The sequence below is a fragment of the Ammospiza caudacuta genome, chromosome 3, assembly GCF_027887145.1.
Source record: "Ammospiza caudacuta isolate bAmmCau1 chromosome 3, bAmmCau1.pri, whole genome shotgun sequence".
NCBI classification, from domain to species: Eukaryota; Metazoa; Chordata; class Aves; order Passeriformes; family Passerellidae; genus Ammospiza; species Ammospiza caudacuta.
The window spans coordinates 114,820,224-114,843,845 of record NC_080595.1 but is presented as its reverse complement, the minus strand read 5'-3'; the positions used below and the strand labels follow the sequence as shown (position 1 = coordinate 114,843,845).

The following is a 23,622-nucleotide window of genomic DNA, read 5'->3' as shown; positions in this document are numbered from 1 at the left end:
AATAATTTCTGACCACTCTCAAAGTTAATAATTTCTTCCTAATATCTAATCTAAATTTGCCTTCCTTCAACTTGCACCCATTACTCCTTGTCCTATATAAAAAATTCCTATTTAATAAATATTAGGTTATTAACAAGAACAAAAATCTTTGGTAAATTAATTGCCTGGAAATTCCCAAGCAATGAGTCATTGCAGGAAAATCAGTGTTGAGCCACACAGAGGCTATACAATCCTACAATCCTATACATAGGATTTGAGACAGCCAACACAAGATGAAAAACTCAGGGGTGACAGACCCAGCCTGGAGTAACTCAAAGCCAGGCTGGGCAGGGCTTGGAGCAACCTGGTCTAGTAGAAGGTGTCCCTGCCCATGGCAAAGAGGTGGAACTGCATGATCCCTAAGGTCCCTTCCAACCCAAACCAGTCTGTGACTATGATTTTAATATAAATGAGGAAAAGCCCCTGAACACAGCAGAGAGGGAAAAAACCCTTGAGGACACTTAAAAACCATCATGATTCCGATGTTTGGTCTTCTCACTGAATTTTACTCGGCAGGCCTTGTTCAGCCTGAGTGCTTCCAGCTGAACTCAGAGACAACAGCCGGAAGCTGAAATCATGCTGTCTACCAGGGCTGCACTGTGAAAAACGCCAATCACTTGTTTTTAAAATGTGCTGAGCCACCTCCCACTGTGCAGGGGCACAGCCCTGCTCTGAGCACCCAATCACCCTGCCAGGTACTGCCCAGCTTCCTCCCCAATCCAACCAGTTTCCAAACCGGTACAGCTGGTGGGGTGAGTGAGATCAGCACCTGGAACCCGCCCATCGCTGCCCCAGCAGCCAACTGGGGAGCTCCCCTGCTTTTTGGGGAGGGGAGGGAGGATCTTCCTCCCTTATAAAGAAGTGGGTGGAAGGGCTTTGGCTGTGCCCACTCCTGTTGAGGGTGGGTAGAGATAGAGGAAGGGCTGTGAGGAGTAAAGGAGAGGTAATGAAGTAGGGGGGGGAAGGCTGCCCAGCCTGCTCCCCAAATGGATGCACACGGTGGGCATGGGGAGAGCAGTGGAAGAGAGCTGGATGCAGGAATGTGGGGCTTGGGGGAAAAGCAGGGAGCGCCTTCACTGCCCTGGGGTAGTGTGGGTGAGAATGGGATGGGAAATCAATGCCTGTTTTCTGATGGTGTCGGCAAAATGATGCTTGGTTCAGTGTGAGAAGATAGAGAGCTCTGCACCCCCCTGACTGCATGTGGAGGGTCAGAGCTGCGCCTTGAAGTCCCTGCAGGAGCCTTGCCCGGGGCTGTAAGGTCACAGGGAGCCTTCCTGCAATCCCTGGCTGCAGGCAGAGCTGGGGTGAGCTGCCTGAGCTTGTCCTTGCTCTGTTCTGCTGGGGGTGCTGGGCCTTTGTCTGGGCACAAGGACTGGGAATGAGCCCATACAGGGGGAGGGTTTGTCCTGGAGGCCTGGCTGCCTGCCCCAGAGCTGCAAGGGAACCATGCTCATGGTGAGATGGGTGTCATGCCCTGCAGAGGGCTGGGGATGGTTTTCCTCCTCTTCCTCCTTGGAGGGGGGAGTGCTGTGGATGAGACTGAAATGGATCTAGAGTAAAAATGTGAAATAAGGAGGTACATGGAGATAAGGGAATCCGGTACAAGGGATAAGGATGGCAGATGCTGGTGTTTCTGATGTGGTGGGGAGCAGGGCAGTTTTTCCTTTTGAGGAGGAGTATTCCTTTGCTGGGGCAGTGTGAGCATTAACACCTTAGAGAGCTCCCAGCACTTCCAAGGAGCTGTGGAGAGCTGACTTAGCAGCAGGCAGAGCTCTGCAGGTGATGAACGTCCCTGGGATGTGAGCTCGGGGTTCACAGGGCTGTCCTGGCACTCAATCTGTGAAGCCAGTGCCTGGACAGCCAGGGCAGACTCCTTGTGCCCAGCTGTTTCCAGGGATCCAAACTGCTGCTGGTGCCTTTGGCAGCAGCAGCATCTTTTTAGCTGTCTCTTGATCAACATAATATGCAGATTTTTTCAATAAAGCTGGAGCAGGCCTGTGAATAATCATCACATGCCCTTGAAGGCAGAGGACTAAAGCTCTGTCTTTTACCCTTGCTAAATCTAGTTTTGATGTAATATCTGTACCTGGATCTAAGACATTAAATTAATGTTCCCTAACATGTTTTCCTCTTGAGGCCTTCCAAAAGGGATTTGGTTTGTGCTGCAGCACAGGAATGGCTGGCATGAAGTGGGAATGGCTCTTCTGGTGGGGGGCCCCAGGATTGCTGTTAAGTTTCTCATCAAGCGGTCTCAGAGCTGTGCCAGGTGCCTCAGAGCCCTGCACTGAGTGCTGTGGAGCTTGAATCTGAGCTTCTGATCAGTGCTGGTCTCTGGGATTAGTCTGCAGGGAGAACTGGCACTGTGGGATGAAAGCCAAGCTGAGCTTTTCTTGCACACCCACAGCCAGCAGGAGTCCTCAGAAGAGCTGCAAGGAACTGGGGCTTCATGCCAGAAATAACTCCTCGTGTATTGGTGTGACTTCCTGGAAGGAGCTGCAGGATGGTGCTGCCTCATCTCCCCCTCATTCAGAGCTTTCTGCTCCCAATGCTTTTAGCAGAGTGCAGGAATGCTCCCCAACTGGTTCCATGCCATTGCAGTCAGTGGGGCAAGCAGTGGGTAAAGCCAGGGGTGGGGATGTTCTAATTCCAGGGCTGATCTTTCCATGGGAGCAGCACTCCCCGTGGTGTATGGGGAAAAAGATGGGTCACTGGCCTGTGCTGGTTCCGGGTCACTAATCACAAAATTACAGAATGGAATGGGTTGAAGGGAACTTAAAGATTGTCTACTTCCATTCCCAGTGATGTGGGCAGGGAAACCTCCCACTGCCCCAGGAAAAAAGGGACTTTGGGAGATTCCCCAGGCCAAATTCCTACTTGCAGCATGAAATCTGCCATTGGAGTATGTTATTCAGGGCTGTGTTAGATTAAATTATATATATCCACTAGGATGAGAACTCATCCTCCTCCTTGGTCCCATTTATCTTCATAGATTTTACCACAGGAACTTAAGGAGGAAAATTAGGAGAATGTTTTGTGTATTTCTGACTTGCAGCTTCCCTTCAAGTCTAGGGCAGAGTGTGACAAGGACCTGCTAATCCCCCTGCAGCTGCTGGAGATGCCAGAGGGCCCTTCAGTGAGGAAGTTCCAGCTGCTGACCTCCCCTTTTGTGGGACAAGTGGTGGCCAGGGTGGGGGGAAGCAGCAGGAAGCTCAGTGTCAATGATCTGAATGCCCTGAGGCTCCAGGACTCCCAGGTGAGTTGAATTTACAGATCCATGACAAGTCTGAGGGCAGAAATCACCATTGCCCCACACCTGGGTGACAGAAGGTGCAGAACCTGTGAATGTTTCCCTGAGGGTTTCACCTGGCTAAGTTGAGATGTCTGTGCTGTGGGTACTTGTCAGAAGTCACACTGGGTCAGTCCTGCTGGGGCTTCACTGGCCTCACACCTCCAGATGATGATTTGGACCTGACTGGCCAAACCCTGGTGCAGCCTCACCTCTGATTAAAGGTGTGGAGCAAAATTAAAACACAAAATGTGCCCAGCACAAAGTGGGAAGAGGAATCAGAAGTGATGATGACCAATTTCAAACCCCTGATGGGAATCCCTGTGAGGGATTCAGAATTGAGTGGTATCTAAACACCTTGTGCTTCAGGCAGGCAAAGAAAGGAATCTGCAAGGATGACCCCGGCTCTGATGGGAATGGCTTGGATGCTGATGCATCCCATGTTCTGAGTGGGCTGATGTGCCCTCTAATAGAGGTTGTAGAAAATAAGTCACTTGTATGGAAACAGCCAGAGGTTTTATGCCTGGAAGTGTTCAAAATCAGGTTGGATGAGGGCTGAGCAACCTGGTCTAGTGGAGGTTGTCCTTGCCCATGGGTGGGGGCTTAGAATGAGATGAGCTTTAAGGTCCATTTGAACCCAGTCTTTCTAGGATGTTATGATCCTTTATGGATCATCAGCACATCCCAGCTCTTTTCTCAGGTTCATGGGAAGAACTTGTACCTGGCATTTGTGGCAGCTGAAGGTCCCGTTGGGCCAACTGCAGAAGAGACAGCGCTGCAAAGAGAGGCTGCTTGTGGGGCACACTGTCCTGCTCAGGGACAGCAGGGACAGGCTGGTGTTCCACATCCCCATTCCCAGGATGATGAGCTGCAGGAAGCCCAGAACTCAAGATCTGAAGCCCCAGAGGCAGCAGAGGGTCGGGGCAATTGGCTGCGCATCCACTTTGGCATGTTCGGCAGCGTCCGCGCAAACGAGTTCTCGAGGGCAAGCAGAGCCAACAAAAGGGGGGACTGGAAGGATCCTGTGCCCAGGTATTTCCTCTAGTCTCCCAAAGCAAATCTGTGTGGGAATGCTCTTAGCCTTGATTTTCTCTGATAATTTTTAAGGCATGAGTGAATGTGGGGTGTGTTCAACCAGAGAATCCACAGTGGAATTGTAGGATGCAGTTGTCTGGGGATTTTAGTACCAGCTCTGCTAAGATTTTTACCTTGAAGAGAGAATTTTTAGGATGCCAGGCTGAATCATGCCCTAAAAATGCCGGTTTCTCCCAGTTAGGTGTTTTTTAAAACGTCTTAGATAAATAACAAACATCTCATACACCTGGAATCACAGGCTGGAGTGATGCTGTAAAGGGCAGCAGTGAATTGAAACCATGGCTGTGGTTTGTGTCCTGTATCCCACTGGAATTGTACAGAGCAAGGGGGAACAGCATCCCAGAGAAGCTGTGGCTGCTCTGGAAGTTTCCAAGGCCAGGCTTGGAGCAACCTGGGGTGGGGGAAGGTGTCCCTGCCCATGGCAGAGGGTGGCCCAAGATGATCTTTGAGTTCTCTTCCAACCCGAAACATTCTATGATTCTGTGATTTTTTTTGAAGGATGACTTTATTTCTATACAAGTATTTTTAGACACATTTTTTGTGCTACTTTTAACATCCATTTCTCTGATTTGTGGACTGTACTGCTGAAGGCTTTGTCAACCAGGGTCACAGGGCAGCAGTAGGAAAAACTTCCCACCAGCTGTGTGGGTTCACCACCAAGCTTCATGGCTGCAGTTGTTAAACATGCCGCCTTGCCTTGAGACAGTGGCCAGCTGCAGAGTATAACAAGTAGTTCAGAGATGTTTCTGATGAGAAAATCCAACTTCTCTGCTTCTCCCAGGCTGGTTCTGCACTTTGAGAGCGGAGGCTTCCTTGTTTTCTACAACTGCCGGATGCTCTGGTGCTCCTCTCCCAGGGCTGATCCTGCTTCTGACATCTTGTCTGTGGAATTCCACCGAGGCCAGGCGCTGCGTGCCCTCCGTGCACCCGATCCCATCTGCTACACCCTCCTAGACCAAAGATATTTTTCAGGGCTGGGTGAGTTCCAGGGAATAGGGGCAGAAGGAGAAATGGAGGAAGGTGGGTGGGATGTCCACAGATGCAGAAGTGCATGTCTAGGTGGTTTTCTCTTTAGTTTAAGAGTTTCTGGTTGATCCAGCTGAGGGCATGTGGTCATCTTCAAGGTCTGTAACAACAGTAGAGGGAAGAGAACCTCTTCCAGTTGAATCTCAGCTCTAAGTCTACTTTTTGGATGCCACTGCTGGTACAGGGAGTGGTGTTGCTGGCTGTGCTCCTTGAGGCAGAAATCACAAGTTAGAGCCAGCAGCCTGCACTACCTTGATTAGAAATATCCTTACTCTCTCCTTGTTTCTGACCCCTCCCAGGGAACATCATCAAGAACGAGATCTTGTACCTGGCCAGGATCCACCCTTTAACACCAGGCTCCCTCTTGGCTCTCTCAGATCTGGAGCATCTCCTGGACTGCGCCCTTCAGTTCAGCTCTGAGTGGCTGCACAACAAACTGCGTGGCCAAGGGCTGCACCCCCAGGTGTACCAGAAGGAGCAGTGTCCCCTGGGACATCCCCTGATGAAGGGAACTTTTGGACCCTCGGATGGCTTCAAGAGACTGACGTGGTGGTGCCCTCAGTGCCAGCCTGAGCTGCTGCCAGGGGATGGGGACCCTTCCCCAGTCACTGGGTGATCTGTCCTGCAGGGTGCTGGGTGGTCTCTGATCCATGCTCCTCGTTGTCCTAGAAGGTCTCTATGGTTTCTTTTAGGCTGTTGAGTTTGGTCCTTAGGGAGTTGGCAGAGTTAAGTGCTCAGTGGAGGTCCCAGGTCCTCTGAGTGGCTGCAGAAAGGAAAAAGTGGTTGTCCATGTTTTTTTTTTTGTCATAGTGTAAAGAGTTTGACCAGGTCTGAGGTGCATTGGTCACCCCATTCAGGTGGGAGTGGATGGGAAGTGTAAAGGGTAGAGCAGGGGATTGCTGTGGTCTGGTGACCCTGTCCCTTGACCCTGGAGGAGTCAGCAAAACAGAGGATATCCCTCTGCCTAAGCAGCTTGATTAATTAGGAATTAAATAATCCTGCCTCTGTTTGGAGCTGAATACCTGTGTGCTGGGCTGTGACTGGGTGTGGTTAAACATGAGGAGCTGCTCCCACGTAATCTGGCAGAACAGCTCCCTCCTCCTTCCACATCAGCTTGTACAAAATATACATCAGCAGTGCTTGGTGGAGCTCATCTCTGCACCTACAGGTTTCAGCTTTGTGGCAAACTGCCAATTCCAAATCTTGCTGTAAAAATTAAAAAAAAAAATTACAGCGTGTGGCAGTGTTGCATAAAACTCAGGATCTCCAAGGAAACCTGAAAGCAGAAAGGTTTGGAAATAGAGCTGTCTCTGTACACCAGGTGGGAACTGCTGCTGTCCTCTCTCCCTGGATTTGAGTTTATTTTAATAATAAGTTGCTGACTTGAGCAAAACAATAAAAGCTGGAATTAGAATCAGTGATGTTCATCTCAAGTGTGTCCTTTCTGGCCGTTTCTTGGTTAAAAACTGGGGTGTACATGAAATTCCAGCTGCCTGAAATTGGTTAACAGCAGCCTGTTGAGGATGGTACCAGTGATTTTCCTTAGCTGTGTAAGTGGTCTCATTAATGGGAACTGGATTTAAAGATAGATTGCAAATCAGCAGGGAATGCTGGAGGTAAACACCTCTGCTGTAGGCAGCTGCTTCCTAGGCAAGGCTGCTTGCACAGTCTCTCCCCTGGGAACTGCAACACCTTAGAGAGTGGTTGCAGGTTATGGGATTGCTGAATAAACGAATTAATGGGGTTATGGAACCAAGGAAGGTGGTTAATGTCCCTTCTGCAGAGTGTTGGCCAAGTGCCTGTCCAAAACAAAGAATCATAGAATAACCTGAATTGGAAGGGACCCACAATGATAATCAAAGCCCAAGTTCTGGAAGAAAACCACTAACAAAAAAGAGCCCCAAAAGCTGAATCTTGCACTTTGAAGGATATGAGGATGGAGCTGGGTATGTGTTGGGTTCTCAGCACAGGAAGGGTGTGGACTCTGGAAGCAAGTCCAGAGGAGGCCATGTAGGTGCTCTAATGGCTGGAGCCTCTCTGTGATGGAGGCAGGCTCAGAGCTGGGGGTGCCCAGCTTGGACAAGGCTCCAGGAAGATCTCAGAGCCCCTTTCAGTGCCTAAAGGGGCTCAGGAGGGCTGGAAAAGGACTTTGGACAAGGGGGAATGGCTTCCTACTGCCAGAGCACGGGGTTAGATGGGATACGGGGAAGGAATTCCTCCCTGTGAGGAGGAGGCGGGAGCTGGGATGGAACTCCTGGAGAAGCTGTGGCTTCTCCACCCCTGGAAGTGTCCAAGGCCAGGCTGGACGGGGCTTAGAGCAACCTGGGATAGTGGAAGGTGTCACTGCCATGACAGGGGGTTGGAACTGGAAGGTTTTTCACGCCCCCTTCCCACGCCAACCCTCCCGCACCTCCATGGCGGCTCCGCTCCCCTCACGCTCACACGCGGGGGTTCGGGACCGCCGACTCCTTCCCGCTCCGCCTGTGCCGACACGCGCCTCAGCCAATCAGCGCCCCCCGCTGGCCGTCACACCAGTCGCGACGCTTCCCTATTGGCTGGCGCTGCCCTGGTGCGAGCGCGCCTTCGCCAATCGGCGCCGCGCCCGCCCCACCGAGCGATGTGCCGAGCGCTGTGATTGGCTGCGGGGCGGGGCTGGAGCGGCCCCGCCCGTGCCCGGTTAAGCGGCGGGTGGGGGGGGCGGCGGGAGCGCGCGGCGGCGGCGGGGTCTGAGCGCGGCCCCCATGGAGCTGCTACGGAAATGGCTGGGCCACCCCGAGGACATCTACAACCTGCTCCGCTTCAAGATGGGCGGCTACCGCGCCGTCATGCCGCGGATGGACACGGTGAGCGGCCAGGGATGCGCGGGCGGCGGGAAGCGCTTCGCTGTCGCCGGTGCGCGGTGCTCCCGGTGGGGAGCGGGGCACGGGAGGAGGAGGAGGAGGTGGGAGGCACTGTCATGTCCGGGCGCGGATACGGTGTTGCCATGGGTGACCATCCCATATCCAGCTTGTATAGGACTTTGCCCGGCTTTGTGCGCCTTGTGTGCGCCTCGGTGCTTCACGGTTGTACCGGCTCCGGGCATCCTATTGCATTGCTCCTACCGTGTGTGCATCCTACCGGTTCCGGGCATTCCACCGGTTCCGGGCATGCTGTTCATTGGTGCATCCCACCGGCTCCAAGCATCCCTGCTTTGCCCGGTGCCGGTACCCTGCGAGCTTCCCACCGGCTCCGAGCATCCCTTGCATTACTCGGTGCCGGACATCGCAGAGCCCCGGTGCTACCGGAGCTCCCCGCAGCTCCAGCCATCCCTTGCATTGCTCAGTGCCGGTATCCTGCCAGCATCCCACTGACTCCGAGCATCTCAGTCTTCCCATGCATTTCTCATTGCCCATACCCGCATTCATCCCCCTATCTCCGATCATCCCTTGCACTGCTCGCTGCCGGTACCCTGCGCGCATCCCCGGCTCTCCGTTCATCGCACGGCCCCGGCGCTGTCCGTACATGGCAGCTTGTCCGGCCGCGGCACGGGGCGGGTTAAGGGGCGGGTTTCGGGCCTGGGGCGGAGCGGAGCGGCCGCAGCCCCCCAATGCTGCCGCCCCCATGGCGGCCGGCTCCCGGGCCGTGTCCGTGCTCCGGCGGACACTGACGCTGTCCCCGCCGCGGAAACCCCCGCGGGCAGCGGGACAGCGGCGGGGACAGCAGCAGCGGTGCGGAGCCCCCCCGGCCCCGCCGCCCGCTGCCGCCCCCCGGCTCCAACCCGCGGCCCCCGGCCCGCTCTGCCCTCAGGACTCGCTGGGACGTGGCCTCCGAACCTGCTACCGGTACCTCAACCAGACCAGCCGCAGCTTCGCCGCCGTCATCCAGGCTCTGGATGGAGAGCTGCGGTGAGCGGGGGACACCGGGGAGGGGGGCGGTGACCGCCGGCAAGGCGGGTTTTTGGGGGGTGGTGGGTGGGGTGACATCCCAACGCTGGGGATCTTTGGGAGGGGGTGGGTGCAGCTTTCCCCTCGAACCCCTTGGTGATGGTGGGGGTAAATCTCCTCCCTGGTAGGTGGTGATGGAGGTGATGGTGGGGATAAATCTCCTCCCTGAGTGGTACAATGCCACCCCAACACTGGGCATCCCAGGGAACTTAGTGGCCTCCCAGTTTCAGGTCTCTCTAGGAGCTGATGGGTGTGATGCCCCCCAATACCAGAGCTGAGCCCATGCAGTACCTACCCCCAAATTGCATTTTTCTCTGGTGGAGATGCTGGGACACGCTCCCTCTCCCATCAGGAGCTGACTGGGCTCACTCAGCCCAGCCCCACCCCGTGCAGCAGGACGTGGGGATTTTCACGTCCCATCTGGCTGTGCCACATCCCCGCTTTGCATCACATCCCTCCCCAAACTGTGTCTCTGGGCTGAGCCTCCTGGCCAGCAGGCTGTTAAACACAGGGCCTGGCACTGTGCCCTGTGTGACACCCTGGGAATGTGTCCTGGCACTGCTGAGCTGGACAAAGGCTGGAGGGAGGAGGTGAGGAAAAACCTGGAGCTGACCAAGGGTCTGGGTCTTGCCTGGGAGGTGCTTTTGGAAGCAGTTGCCTCAAAACCTGTGCATTTATCACAGGGGGTTTGTTGCACACCCGTTTTTTGCTGTGCAGATTTTGCTGCCCTGTGCAGAAAAGCTTCAGACAGGAATAGTAACAGAGGATGTAAATAAAGCTCAGCTGGCCAGGGAGCCTCATGCCATGTAATTATTTTCCATATATAATTCCCTATATTCATTTGACAATTACTGATTTCAGTTTTTAAATCCCCAGTTAATCCCAAGATGGGTTGATGATTAGGGGTTCTGGAAGTTGTTCCAGACACATCTGGTGGCTCTGATCTGAGCAGTTGCAGGCACTACCCCAAACACTGTGTGGTCTGTGGGGTTTCTGAGCCCTGGTTTGGCATTTTGGATGGTGCCACATAACTGTGTCCAGTGTTTATGAAATGGTGTTTGCAGCCTGGTAGACAGGAAAGGCAGAGAAGTTCAGTGGTTTGGCTGAAATTGCATGGAAAAGTACAAATAGGGCCAAGAATTAAGCTTTTTATTTTCCATGCTTTTTCTGTGCAGGAATTAAGAAAAAAAATTAAGAAAACGCTATGAAACCTGTTAGCAATGTGTCTGCCCTGCACTTGCCTCAAACTTTTGCAGTTTTCTTGGTGTTTATTGTCATTTAATCCTTGCCCTGCAGTCCTGTAGGAGGATCACCCTTCAGGGCACAGAATTTCTGCCTGGCATCCTAAAAATGCTCTTGCCTGATCTTTGTAACCCAGCTTGGGCAGGGATGGTGGTTGGATTACAGCTGGCTCAGTAGTGGATCAGGAGAGGTTCATTTTCAAAGGATTTCCACCAGAAGATTTAGGGACAAACAAGGGAAATACAAAATAGGGAGGATAGAGAAATAGGCAGAGCCACAGCCTTACAGAAGGAAATAATTTTGCTGGATTAAAAAAGTGCTTGAATTGTTGTTGACCCCATCAGGGAATTCAGCTGGGCCCCTGTGGTTACAGACAGGCATCCCAGAAGGGCTGCTGGAAAATGGGGAACTTCTGGAGGAGTGCTTGGGGCAGTGCTTCCCTGGCCAGACAGGGTGTTGGTAGTTGAGCTGAAATGTTTGTTTCCTCTTTCCTGGCTTTTTTTTTGACCCCATAAACCACTTATTTTGCTGGCCAAAGCCCTGTCCAGCTCATTGCTCCATGATTAGGGTGTTTCTGGGAAGGTGGGAGGCTCAAAACTGCAATTTCATCCACAGCTGAGCCAACAGCATCATAACTGCTGGTGGAGGAAAAGATTCTGATCCAAGCTCATAGCTCCTCTGCTGGTGATGGAGAGGAGAAGAGGGATGCTCCTGCCTCTCTGACAGGGAGAGAGGAGACCTCCTCACCTGGGCAGAAGGGAGCTGCACCCAGGACAGGGCTGAGCTTGAGCTCTGGAAGATCCAGACGTGTTCTTTCCAAGTGTCTGTTTCCATTTGTGCCATGGGTCTAAATTCAGTATGTGATGGAAGCTGGGGAGGCAGGGTACCCTTCCCTGGCCAGACAGAGTGTTGGTAGCTGAGCTGAGCTGTCTGGTTCCTCCTTCCTGGCTTTTTTTGGCCCCATGAACCACCTGTTTTGCTGGCCAGAGCCCTGTCCAGCTCATTGCTCCATGGTTAGGGTGTTTCTGGGAAGGTGGGAGGCTCAAAACTGCAATTTCATCCACAGCTGAGCCAACAGCATCATAACTGCTGTAGGAGTTCTGATCCAAGCTCACCTCTGCTGGTGATGGGGAGGAGAGGAGGGATGCTCCTGCCTCTCTGCTGCCAGTTCCACGCTCCTGCCTGGCTCTGGAACTCTTCAGGATCTGTTCTTGAGGGTCCAGCACAGGCTGTATGTCCTGGCAAGGAGAGAGGAGACCTCCTCACCTGGATCTCTGGAAGATCCAGACTTGTTCTTTGCTTCCATTTGTGCCATGGGTCTAAATTCAGTATGTGATGGAAGTTAGGGAGGCAGACAAGGTCTGGATGCAGAATTTGGGTTAAATAAGTGTTTTAACTGTGCTGGGTTCTGGAATTACTGCTGGCTCTTCCCTGGGCATGATGCCCATGTGAGAGGTGCCTCTGGGATGGTATTTCCAGGTTCTGCTCTGCCTTTCTTGGCGGCTCCTGGAAGCAGATTGGAGCCTTGGGCACTTGCATCCTGTTGGATGAACATTTACAGTCTGGCTGGAATGGAAAAACTCAGTCATGCAGAGGAACAGGAGCACGAGAGCTGCTCATGTGGTGTGACAGAGGTGTTAAATACCCTTCTAGTCAAGGAAAAAAAGCCAAATTTTACAGTATTGACTCTAAGAGCAAGTCAGTTTTCCCTGGATGATTAATCACTGCTTGCACAGGAGTACAACACTGTCACCTGGTAATTAGCATTTAAGCAGACCAAGCAACTTTCCATTTGTTAAACAATTAATAAATGCCTCCTCTCCTTGGCATATATCCCTGTGCTCATGGAGATCTGGGGATTATTTAATATAAATCCTGTTGCAAACAGCATTTCTTGCCATCAGGACTTGGTTTTGTTTGGTTGGTTTTTTTTCTTCAGCTGTAGAAATGTGGAGGCAGGGAGGGGGAAGGAAACAGGGATAGGGAAGGCAGGAGTGGTGGGAGCAGGAGGGGAGGTGGCTCTCCAGCAGGTTCCTGCTGGGATATTGGGATACATAGGCTGCCTCCAGTGTCTTGCTCCTGGAGATATAAAATACAGGCTGATTTTGGCTCTTTCTGCCAGTCCTAATGTTCCTGTTGCACAGTGTGACCCCTTTATTCCCCCCCAACAAAGGACAGGAATATTTTACCCCAACAGGGTAAAAAGTGTGCAGAGAAGAGGGAATGATGGGGAAAACACACCTGGTTTTTTCCCCCCTTCACTATTTGACATTTGCTTTTCCAAATAAGCTGACTTTGGGCTCTGTCCTCTGGGTCCAGGTGAGTGCTGGCCTTGCTTGCAGCGTTGGATCTTCCCTGCTTAGGGAGCTCACAGGCCTGACCCTTCCCTGATGCACATCTTAGAAACCCCCAGATCATGCTGTACCTCTCTGATACACATCCTAGAAACCCCAAAATCATGCTGTAGTTCTCCTCATGAGGGAAAATCCTGGAATTCCTATGGATGACATGAGCATCCCGTTAGATGTCATGGTCCCAATGCTGCACAAGTTGCACTCCCAAATCTACCAGCCAGACTGGAAGTACACATCTAAAAACACATCTTAGAAACCCCAAAATGATGCTGTAGTTCCCTGATATACATCTTAGGAACCCCAAAATCATGCTGTAGTTCTCCTCATGAGAGAAAATCCTGGATTTCCTAACCTGGCTGGTATCTTCCAAAGGCACCTGGCAGTGCCACCCTGTGACACGCTGAGCTCAAAGTGCCTCTGCTGAAGGCTCTGTGGTTAATCCCAGCTGGTTGTCCTGCCTCCTAGGCACTCCCAAGTAAAAGTTTACTGGTTTTTCTCCCTTTCCAGCCATGCAGTGTGTATATTCTACCTGGTTCTCCGTGCCCTGGACACTGTAGAGGATGACATGAGCATCCCTTTGGATGTCAAGGTCCCGATGCTGCACGAGTTCCACTCCCATCTCTACCAGCCAGACTGGAAGTACACAGAGAGCAAGGAGAAGGACAGGCAGGTGCTGGAAGACTTCCCAACGGTAAGGCAGCCTCCTCCTTGCTCCTGGTGGCACCTCTGGGTGCCTGGTTGTCTCCATGTGGTGCCTGCAGAGCTTCCCAAGGGCTCCACCACCTGCTTGTGGGGCTGAGTGCCAAACTGGGGTGAGAAATTCAAACATTGTGCAATGATGTGGGGCAGAGGGGATCTGGCTGTGGAAAAGTTCCAGCCCTTGGAAAGTGTCTTCTTGCCTCCTCTGCTGGAAGAGCAGATGACCATTGTCTTGTGGAGAGAGATTTGGGGTTGTTACCCAGCACAGTGAATTGTATTTGTGGCGTGTTCTGGTGAAGGAAGGAATGATGAATTTGGCTTGATGTTTTTAGAAGGTTAATTTATGATTATATTATATTACATTACATTACATTACATTATATTATATTATACTATAGAATACAGAAAGGATATTTATAGAATGCTAAAAAGATAATAATGAAAACTCGTGATTCCTTTGAGTCTCAACACAACTTAGTACTGATTGGCCAATGAGTCAAAACAACTCGCACCAGAAACCAATAAAACAATTACTTGTAAATAAACAATCTTTAAACACATTTCATATAAGCAAAACAAAAGAAAAGTTAATAAGATAATTACTGGGGGTTTTTTTCTCTGAGGCTTTTCAGCTTCTCAAGAGAAAAATCTTAGACAAAGAGATGTAAATGTAAATGTAACACCTGTGTGCACAGTGGGAGGTGTCCCTGCACTCAGGTAGGGCAGAGGGTGGAATGAGATGAGCTTTAAGGTCCCTTCCCACCCAAACCATTCCATAACTCTGTGATACAAGACAAAAAGCACCCTCACTGTTATTAGTAACAAGATTGTGTTGATTTTTTTTATTATTGAGCTGATTTTTAGTGTTTTTTTTTTCTTTGCTCTGTTTAAGAAAAAACATGTAATAGTTCTGGTGAGGAGCATCTCATTTTCAGAGGATGTTCTGTTTTGTTCAAGTTTTTACCATTTTTAATTTATTCTGCCCTTTTCAGGCTTTCCCTAGCAGTGGGAATGGGGTGGTTCTTTGGGGAACTGGGGTGTGTTGGGAGTTCTGATGCTCAGGTTTGGAGTGTGGAGTGCTATAGGGGATGTCTGTGTTGGGATTCTTGGCAACAACAATGTGGGTAAAGTAGGTAAGTCAGTGGATTGGCTTTAGAGGAGCTTTTGAGAAGGTGTTTGTGGGACTTTGCTGTTCTCTCTTGGTGTATGTGTTATTTATTTGAGGCAATCCATGCTTAGGTATGATTTTTATTTTTTTAACATTTTAAACGAATATTTTAATAATTATCCTAATAAATATAATTTAACTCAATATTTTTATATCTATTGTTTTAATATTTAAAATAATTTTTAATATTTTAATAAATGTTTAAATAAATAAATAAAAATAGATAAAATAAAAAATAAATAAACCAGTGCTCAGGTACTATTTTAATAATTTTAGTAATCATAAAATTGTAGAACTATGGAATTGTTGGGTGTGGTGGGACCATAAAGCTCATCCCATCCCATCCCCTGCCAAGGCAGGGATACCTTCCACTAGACCAGGTTATTCCATGCCCTATCCCTGAATTTTTTGGGGGGGCATTCACAGCTTCTCTGGGCATGCTCTGCCAGTGCCTCACCACCCTTACAGTGAAAAACTTCTAATAATATTTCCTAGAGGTGCATTTGCAGGCTGTGCTCCTCTTGGAAGGGGACTGAAGCCGCAGAGGCAGAAGCAGAGTGAATACATTTATTTTACAGACAAACCCTTATTGCACAAAACCCCTGGGCTGGCTGCAGCCCCCCAGTGATGGAGAATAAAGCTTAGCACAGTAAAACATGATGCTCCACATTTTTGGGAAAAGGAAGATGCACTTTTTAATATTTTTTTTCAGTGTGAGAGTGATGGAGACACTGCAGGTGTCCCTGCCCATAGTAGGGGTGTTGGAACTAGAAGATCTTCAAGGTCATTTCCAACTCAACCCACTCTGTAATTCCATCATCACTTAACTGGACATGCAATAGAAGGATTTCTCACTTCCCTCACTGCTTGATGCCTTTCCAGTTGTGCCAAATGTGTGAAGCTAGAGCTGGAGAGGGCTGGGGAGAGCAGAGCACCAGAAACCTCCCACGGGTCTTTTCCATGGCTGGTGTGATGGAATGCTCTCGAATTACAGAGGAAAACAGCTCTGTGTACCAAGTGCAGCCAGTTTTGTCCTGCAGCTCCCAGATGATACCAGTCCAAGGCCACAGAGCCTTCCCAGAGATTCTGCTGTGTCTGATCTCCTGCCAGAGACCATCCTGTTTAGACTGGGAACAGGCTAAGCCTGAGCTCCAAGGACCTTGAAACAGCTCAGGTTGAGGGAGTTGTCCCAGATCTCCAGCCAGGGCAGGATTAGAGCCTGTTAAACAGTATTTTTCTGATTTGTTAAACAGTATTTTTCTGATTTGTTAATAAATGTTGAACTGTGCTGCTTGTTTTTTTTTCCTTCCTGAACACTCTCTTTCTGTTTTTACCACGCTACAGATCTCCATGGAGTTCAGAAAACTGTCCAAGGTCTACCAGGATGTGATTTCAGATATTTGTCACAGGATGGGTGTTGGGATGGCAGAGTTCTTGGAGAAAAAGGTGGATTCTCAGCATGAGTGGGACAAGGTGAGTGAGCCCAGACTGAGGAATGGACTGAGCTTGAGCAGGGTCATGAAGTTAAGGTTTGGAAAAGCCCTCTGAGATCACTAAGCCCAACCATTCCACCAGCACTGCCAAGGCCACCACAGAACTGTGTCCCCAAGTGCCACATCCACAGGTTTTTTTGAACACTTCCAGGTAGGGCCCACCTTGTCTATATGAAAGGAGTAGACAGACCATCCCTGTTAGGAAAAAGTGTTTTCATTGGAAAGCTGAGACATCCCAGGGAGACCTTGCATCAAATGAACTCTCAATTGCTTTTTGTAAAACTCACTGTGGCAAACAGGCAGCTCTTTGTAACTGCTCCTTTTATCTTGGTTTTTTTTTTTTTTCCCTCCTTTCCCAACTTGGCACCTCCTTGGCAGTATTGTCACTACGTTGCTGGGCTGGTGGGGATTGGCCTCTCCCGTCTCTTCTCTGCATCAGAGCTGGAAGATTCCATCGTGGGGCAGGACACAGAGCTGGCAAACTCCATGGGCCTCTTCCTGCAGAAAACCAACATCATCCGTGACTACCTGGAGGACCAGATGGAGGGAAGGGAGTTCTGGCCCAGAGAGGTGAGGAAAAACCTCATAAAATTGCTGCTGTTGGCTGTACATCTTCTTGGTAGTGGCAGTTCTGGCTGACATCTGTCTGCAGCTTTCTGGGTACAGATGTGAGCACAAGGTGTTGCCACTACACACTGCAAGAGCTACTTAGGCAGCTGTTTCTCCTCTCTGCTAGGTTTTCTGTAGGAATGAGGGAGGATGAGACTGGCAGAGATACCCAAAAGCTCCCAAAAAGTAGGATCAGCTTTGCCTGTGCCTGACATGACATCCAAAAATTTTTCTCTCCCTTTTCCATGTGGCTCAGCTGTCTCACAGGGCTTTTCTTGATGTGTGACTCACCTTTTCCTTGCCCTCCCTAGGAAAGATGTGGAGATGAGTTTCATCCTCCTCCTTTACCATCTCTTTGTGTGCACCAAGGCCACTGTCACATCCCCACAGCCTGCCCTTCCTGCTTTTCTTTACCCCAAGGCTGTTGTGTGGGGGTTTTTGGTGCTTCTTGTTGCTCTCCCAGACCTGCTGTCTCTCTGATGACATCAATGCACCCTCCAGCTCAGGAACACTTATCTTGGTGTTTAGGTTTGGAGCAGATATGCCAAGAAGCTGTCAGACCTTGCCAAGCCAGAGAACATCGACGTGGCCGTGCAGTGCCTCAATGAGCTCATCACCAACGCCCTCCACCACGTCCCCGACGTCCTCACCTACCTGTCCCGCCTCAAAAACCAAAGTGTCTTCAACTTCTGCGCTATCCCCCAGGTGAGCTGAGCTTCCAAGTGGTTCCTCACCCTCTGCAGCCCAGCTGGTGAGGAGCTGGAGGTGGAGGAGGTTCTGTGTTGTTGTTTTTTTTGCTTTTTTCTTGGCTCCTGCTGTTTCTGCTGTTGTTGAGGTTGTGCCTCCACTCCAAGGATGTAACTCTGGACAGGGTGGCTCTTTGGCAAGTTCCTTCCAGTGCAAGTTGCTGTCTCTCCTCAGGTGATGGCCATTGCCACGCTGGCTGCCTGCTACAACAACCAGCAGGTGTTCAGGGGGGTGGTGAAGATCCGCAAGGGCCAGGCCGTCACCCTCATGATGAATGCCACCAATATCCAAGCTGTCAAAGCCATCATGTACCAGTATGTGGAAGAGGTAGGCTCAGCAGTTTGGTTTCAGTCATTTCTGGCTGTTCCTGTCCCTGTTTTTGGAGTGGAGTTGGGAGTACATGGGAATCTGTTAATTTTATCCTTGGCTCAGTGGTGGTGGGGAGTTATGACCCTGATGTGGTTTTGGTCTGAACCAAACTGTGCTTGATGTGTTCCTTTGAATGTTCCCTGGGTCTGGGTGTCTATTGGGAAGTAGGGACTGGGGCCAGGGGCATCCTGGCCTGGACCAGCAATAGTGTGTCCAGCAGCAGGGCCAGGGTAGTGCTCATCCCCTTGAGCCAATTCTGGGGTCAGTTCTGGGCCACTCACAACACAAAGGACATTGAGGGGCTGGAGCCTGTCCAGAGAAGGGAATGGAGCTGGGGAAGGGGCTGGAGCACCAGGAGGAGTTGAAGGAGCTGGGGAAGGGCTCAGCCTGGAGAAAAAGTGTCTCAAGGGGGACCTTATGACTTCCTCCTGACTCCACAGGGTCCTGTGGAGATTAAAAGTTCACATGGAAAGTCAACTGGTGGGTGCTTTAATGGGAAAAAAAACAACTCCCTTTCCCAAAACCCAATTCCAGTGAAGGCTATTAAATAAAAACACTTCTGCAGCAGGGAGACCCCAAACCATGGGTTATTAGAGCTGCCCTTGTGTACTGGCTGATCCCATGGCAAGGGACAGTGACACTGCAGGGCTTTAACCCAGGAGAGGGTCTCTGCTTGAGCCCACCTTGCTCAGACTCCTGCAGAGGAGTATCTCAGAAAGCCATGAGAAGAAACCCCCAAATGCCACAGAATCAGGTGATGATGAGGCTGTTCCAGGCAGGAATGTTCCCACTGGTTTCAGGTGGGCCGGTCGGCCATCCTCTAGACAGTGAATGAGGATTGCAGGGTGAGAACCCCTGATCCCAGTAACACCACTGGGGCTTGAGGGATCGTGTCCAAAGCCATGTGGTCCATGTCCCATCATGGGGTGCCCTCAAGAGGCAGCTTGGCTTAGTGCACGTCCCAAGGGAAGTAGAAAAGGGATGGGCCCCTGTGACTGTGTTCGGTGGGAAGAGATGAGGATCTGACTCCATGTTTCAGAAGGCTTGATTTATTATGTTATGATATATATTATATTAAAACTGCACTAAAAGAATAGAAGAAAGGATTTCATCAGTAGGCTAGCTAAGAATAGAAAAAGAATGAATGAATAACAAAGGCTTGTGGCTCGGACAGAGAGTCCAAGCCAGCTGACTGTGATTGGCCATTAATTAGAAACAACCACATGAGACCAATCACAGATGCACCTGTTGCATTCCACAGCAGCAGATAATCAATGTTTACATTTTGTTCCTGAGGCCTCCCAGCTTCACTGGAGGAAAAATCCTAAGGAAAGGATTTTTCATAAAGGATGTCTGTGACAGGCCTCTGGCCCCATCCAGCTGTCCCTTGCTTCATGTCGCTCCACTGCCAACATCACTCTTGGCCCTCAAAACTTCAACCTTCTCCCATTTTCCTCCCTTAAACTCCCTGTGCCACCTTGAAATTTGATACCATGTGCTGGCAGCACAGCCCGGCCGAGAAGGAGGAAGAGGGAGTGCAGGGGGGGCATGGTGAGAAGTCATGGGAGAGAAGTCGTGGGTGAGAAGTCGTGGGAGAGCAGACTGAGATTTTAACCCTTTTCTTGAATAATGGAAACCTTACAAGTACTGATCCTCCTGGATCTGAATGAGAAGAGAGATAGAGATGAAATGGAGGAAGAAATGGGCAAATGTGATGAAAGTTCGTGCAGGTGAAAGATGTCGGAAGAGTGGAGAAGAATCTTAGGTGGGAGGAGGTGATGGAGTGGCCTTTGGCTGGACTTTTCTTGTATAGCCATGGACAGAACCATGTTTCCTGTGACACAGAGACTGCATCTAGGTGGGGAAGGAATGGCTTGGAGCCGAGAGTGCAGTGATATTATGGGAGTGCATGAACAGAGACAACACATGAGGAGGGTGGTGGTTGGTGCCCTGATCTTCAGTGGAGGAGAAGATCTCTGTTCTTGAGACCCCTTGGCCCCAGGGGGTGAAATTTGGGTGGGGACACGTGTCCCAAAAGTGAGAGACTGTGCTCTTTTTTGGAACTGGGCAAAGCATCCTTAAAAGGGGAACCCTAGAAGCAGCTCTGGTCCATGTGCAGTGGTGAGAGCACTGGGCATGGAAGGAAGATGTCAGGAATGCAATGATCTCTGGGCAGTGCCATGTGTGACAGGAAACACAAGAGGTCTCAACTGTGTTTGGAGGGGAAGCCTATGGCACAAGGGGGACTCCTCACTCCTTGATGAACTGAGAATTGATTATCTAAAGGGTGGTGATGGACCGAGAGTTGGTGATCTGAGGGATGGATGGATGTATTGGAAATTTGGTGGGGGGGAGGAGGAGGAAATGTTTTTGGAAGGTTTTCATTTTTCCTATGTATTTCTTTTTACATATAGTTTGTAGCTTAGTTAATAAAGTTTTCTTTATTTCTAAGTGGGGGCCTGCTTTGCTCTATTCCTGGTCACATCTCACAGCAGACACCAGGGAGAGGGTATTTTCATGGGGGGCACTGGCATTGTGCCAGCGTCAAACCATGACAGGGGAGGAGGAAATGTTTTTGGAAGGTTTTCATTCTTTCAGTGTGCTTCTTTCTACATATAGTTTTCTATATGTAAAGTTTTCTCTATGTATAGTTTTCTAAAGTTTTCTCTTCTTTATTTCTAAGTGGCGGCCTGCTTTGCTCTACTCCTGGTCACATCTCACAGCAGGCAGCAGGGAGAATGTATTTTCATGGGGGCACTGGCATTGGCGCCAGCATCAAACCATGACAGGGGAGGAGGAAATGTTTTTGGAAGGTTTTCATTCTTTCAGTGTGTTTCTTTTTACATACAGTTGTAGTTTAGTTCATAAAGTTTTCTTTTCTTTATTTCTAAGTGGGGGCCTGCTTTCCTGGTCACATCTCACAGCAGGCAGCAGGGAGAATGTATTTTCATGGGGGGCACTGGTATTGGCGCCAGCGTCAAACCATGACAGGGGAGGAGGAAATGTTTTTGGAAGATTTTCATTCATTCTTTCTTTTTTTTTTTTTTTTTTTTTTACATATAGTTGTAGTTTAGTTCATAAAGTTTTCTCTTCTTTATTTCTAAGCGGGGGCCTGCTTTGCTTATTCCTGGTCACATCTCACAGCAGACACCAGGCAGAATGTATATTTTCATGGGGGACACTGGCATTGGCGCCAGCGTCAAACCATGACAGAGCCCTACACAGGGTATTTATTTACATAAATAGGAGCCCTAACTCCTCCTCCCTCCCTCCTCCTGCTGCAGATCTACCAGAAGATGCCGAGCACGGACCCCTCGTGCCGCAGGACGCAGCAGGCGATCGCCGCCGTCCGCGCCGCCAGCCTGCCCGCCGGCCCCATGGCCTCCCGCCACCACTACTCGCCCATCTACCTGTCCTGTGCCATGCTGCTGGCTGCCCTGAGCTGGCAGTACCTCAGCACCCTCTCCAAGGCCACCGAGGAGTACGTGCAGGCAGGGGACAACTGAAGGGCACCGCAGGGTGGGGGGATGATGGTGGCAGATGGGTGGCAGGAGGTCACTCAGTTGTGGGGGGGCCCAGCACTGGGATGGTGACAAGGATGGGACACTGGGGAGCTGCAGCCCCTGGGGTGACAGTGTGGCACTGCTGGACTCCATCCTCACTGCCCTTGCTGTCTGCAAATGCTGACTGGAGTCTCAGTGTTTGGAGTTGAGTGGTTTTTTTCCCCCATTCTTTCCTGTTTAACTGAATATTTCTGGTGATTTTATTTTTGTTTGTTTGTTTTGGTTTTTTTTCCATTAGGATGGTTTGAAATAGAAACTCCAGTTGTTTCTTTTCTTCCTTGAGATTTGAGGCATCTTTCCAGCTCACAGCTGAGCAAAACCCAGAAGTTTTGCCTCCCTTTCTTAAGCAGCCTCTTCTCCCTCACCTCTGGTGCCTGCTCCATGCTGGAAAGATGCTGCTTCAGCTGGGAGAGGAATGTGCTTCCTTATCCAAGGAAAAAGCTCTGGCCACTTTCTGGCCCTCAGTGATTGACATCCTGCAGCCTGGAAGCAGGCAGATTGTAGCCACATTTCTGTTGTGCTGAAGGATGCTGAAATGAGCCCTTTTAATGTTAAATATATGAGAGGTGAGGTACTCTGTCCACCTGAATGTACCCCCAGCTGAAAGGCAGCTGTGCAGCTGGGACAGATGGCCCCTGCAGTGACACAGATCTTGTTTCAGCAGTGGGGAAATGGTTAAAATGAGAAGGGAGCTGCCAGCACAGCCCTGAGCTCATAACCCCAGGCCTGGACCCACAGCAGGCTCTGGGCTCTGCACTGACCCAGCCCAGGGCATGGGTGGCAGAGCAGGGCAGGGGAGGGAGGGTTTGCACCCTGCTGTCCCTCATGGGATGCTTTTTTAGGGTGGCTTTGCTCACCCTGGAAGCCAGGAGTGATCCCTGCCAGGAGTTGGGAAGGCTGGAGCCACCAGGGGGTGACCAGGGCAGGTTTCCCTGACCCACTTGGCTCTGGCTCTGGGTCAGAGTGATGTGTGAGCTGCAGGAGGCTCCCACTGCTGTCTTCAAACACGTCAGGCTGGCCTCACAAGAGGAAACAGCACTCTGAAGGCAAGTCCTGTTCTCCTGGGGTGGATTGTTGTTTGCAAGGTCCCTACCCACCCCCTTCAAATGCTGCTTTGCTGTCCTGAAGGGAAGGAGAGCTGAAATCCTGGTCTAGGACAGAGCTGCCAGGTGCAGGGCGGTGGCTTTGCAAGGCCAAGCCCTGGTCAGGCTGTTACTCAGAAGGAGAGCCCCTACTCCACAGTTCCTGGTGTAGATTTAAGCTGTTGTTCTAAAGAAACTCGTGGTAGCTCTCTTTGTGCAGCTTCCAGTCTTGTTGAAATTAAAAGTTTTCTTTGGAAAAAAAAATGCTGGGTCCTCTTTTTTTTTTTTTTTTTTTTTTTTTTTTTTTTTTTTTTTCTCAGCTGTCATGTCTTTTGCAGCAGCAATTTCCCCACAAGTTAAAAGCCCTCAGCTTATAAAACTCCAGTGCTCCCTTGGTGACAACTGAGTATCAAAGTACAGCCCAGTGTGACAGACCTGGGGGAAGAATATTAACCAGAGGGACAGTTGAGAGTCTATAAATTCACCTTGAAGGGAGTGGTGGCACAGCCCTGGGCTGCAGGCACGTGTTCCAGGGCCCTGGTGCATCCTCAGGGATGCTGGGGACAGGTCCTGGCTGCTCTCTGCTCAGGGTGGAAGCACCTTCCCCATCCCAAGGGCAGCTGTCACCAGCAGGGCCACAGGACAGGGCTGGCAGTGACCACACCTGCACAAGGGAGGGGATTCTGTCCCTCTCAGGTGAGACCCCACCTGCAGAGCTGCCTCCACTATCAGGAGGATGTGGAGCTGCTCAGAGAGTCCAGAGGAGGCCACAGAGATGCTCCAAGGGCTGGAGCCCCTCTGCTCTGGAGCCAGGGTGGAGGAACTGGGGGTGTTCCCCTGGAGAAGGATCCAGGGAGAGCTCAGAGCCCCTTCCAGGGCCTAAAGGGGCTCCAGGAGAGCTGGAGAGGGACTGGGGACAAGGGATGG

The 23,622-nt window shown here is 50.6% G+C and overlaps 2 protein-coding genes across 2 annotated transcripts; both read left to right on the top strand.

The window, feature by feature from the left end:
* Positions 1 to 941: 941 nt before the first annotated feature.
* NEIL2 (nei like DNA glycosylase 2) lies at positions 942 to 6,834 on the top strand. The gene is made up of 5 exons (XM_058802646.1): positions 942 to 982; positions 3,104 to 3,292; positions 4,026 to 4,357; positions 5,202 to 5,398; positions 5,746 to 6,834. The coding sequence occupies exons 2-5, from the start codon at positions 3,155 to 3,157 to the stop codon at positions 6,060 to 6,062; spliced, it is 984 nt and encodes a 327-aa protein (XP_058658629.1). The 5' UTR covers positions 942 to 982; positions 3,104 to 3,154; the 3' UTR covers positions 6,063 to 6,834.
* Positions 6,835 to 8,151: 1,317 nt separating this feature from the next.
* On the top strand, positions 8,152 to 22,959 carry FDFT1 (farnesyl-diphosphate farnesyltransferase 1). The gene is made up of 8 exons (XM_058801897.1): positions 8,152 to 8,289; positions 9,233 to 9,330; positions 13,473 to 13,656; positions 16,177 to 16,305; positions 16,704 to 16,895; positions 17,463 to 17,639; positions 17,856 to 18,008; positions 21,335 to 22,959. Exons 1-8 carry the CDS (start codon positions 8,188 to 8,190, stop codon positions 21,554 to 21,556), a joined length of 1,257 nt encoding a protein of 418 aa, XP_058657880.1. The 5' UTR covers positions 8,152 to 8,187; the 3' UTR covers positions 21,557 to 22,959.
* The last annotated feature ends 663 nt before the right edge of the window (positions 22,960 to 23,622 follow it).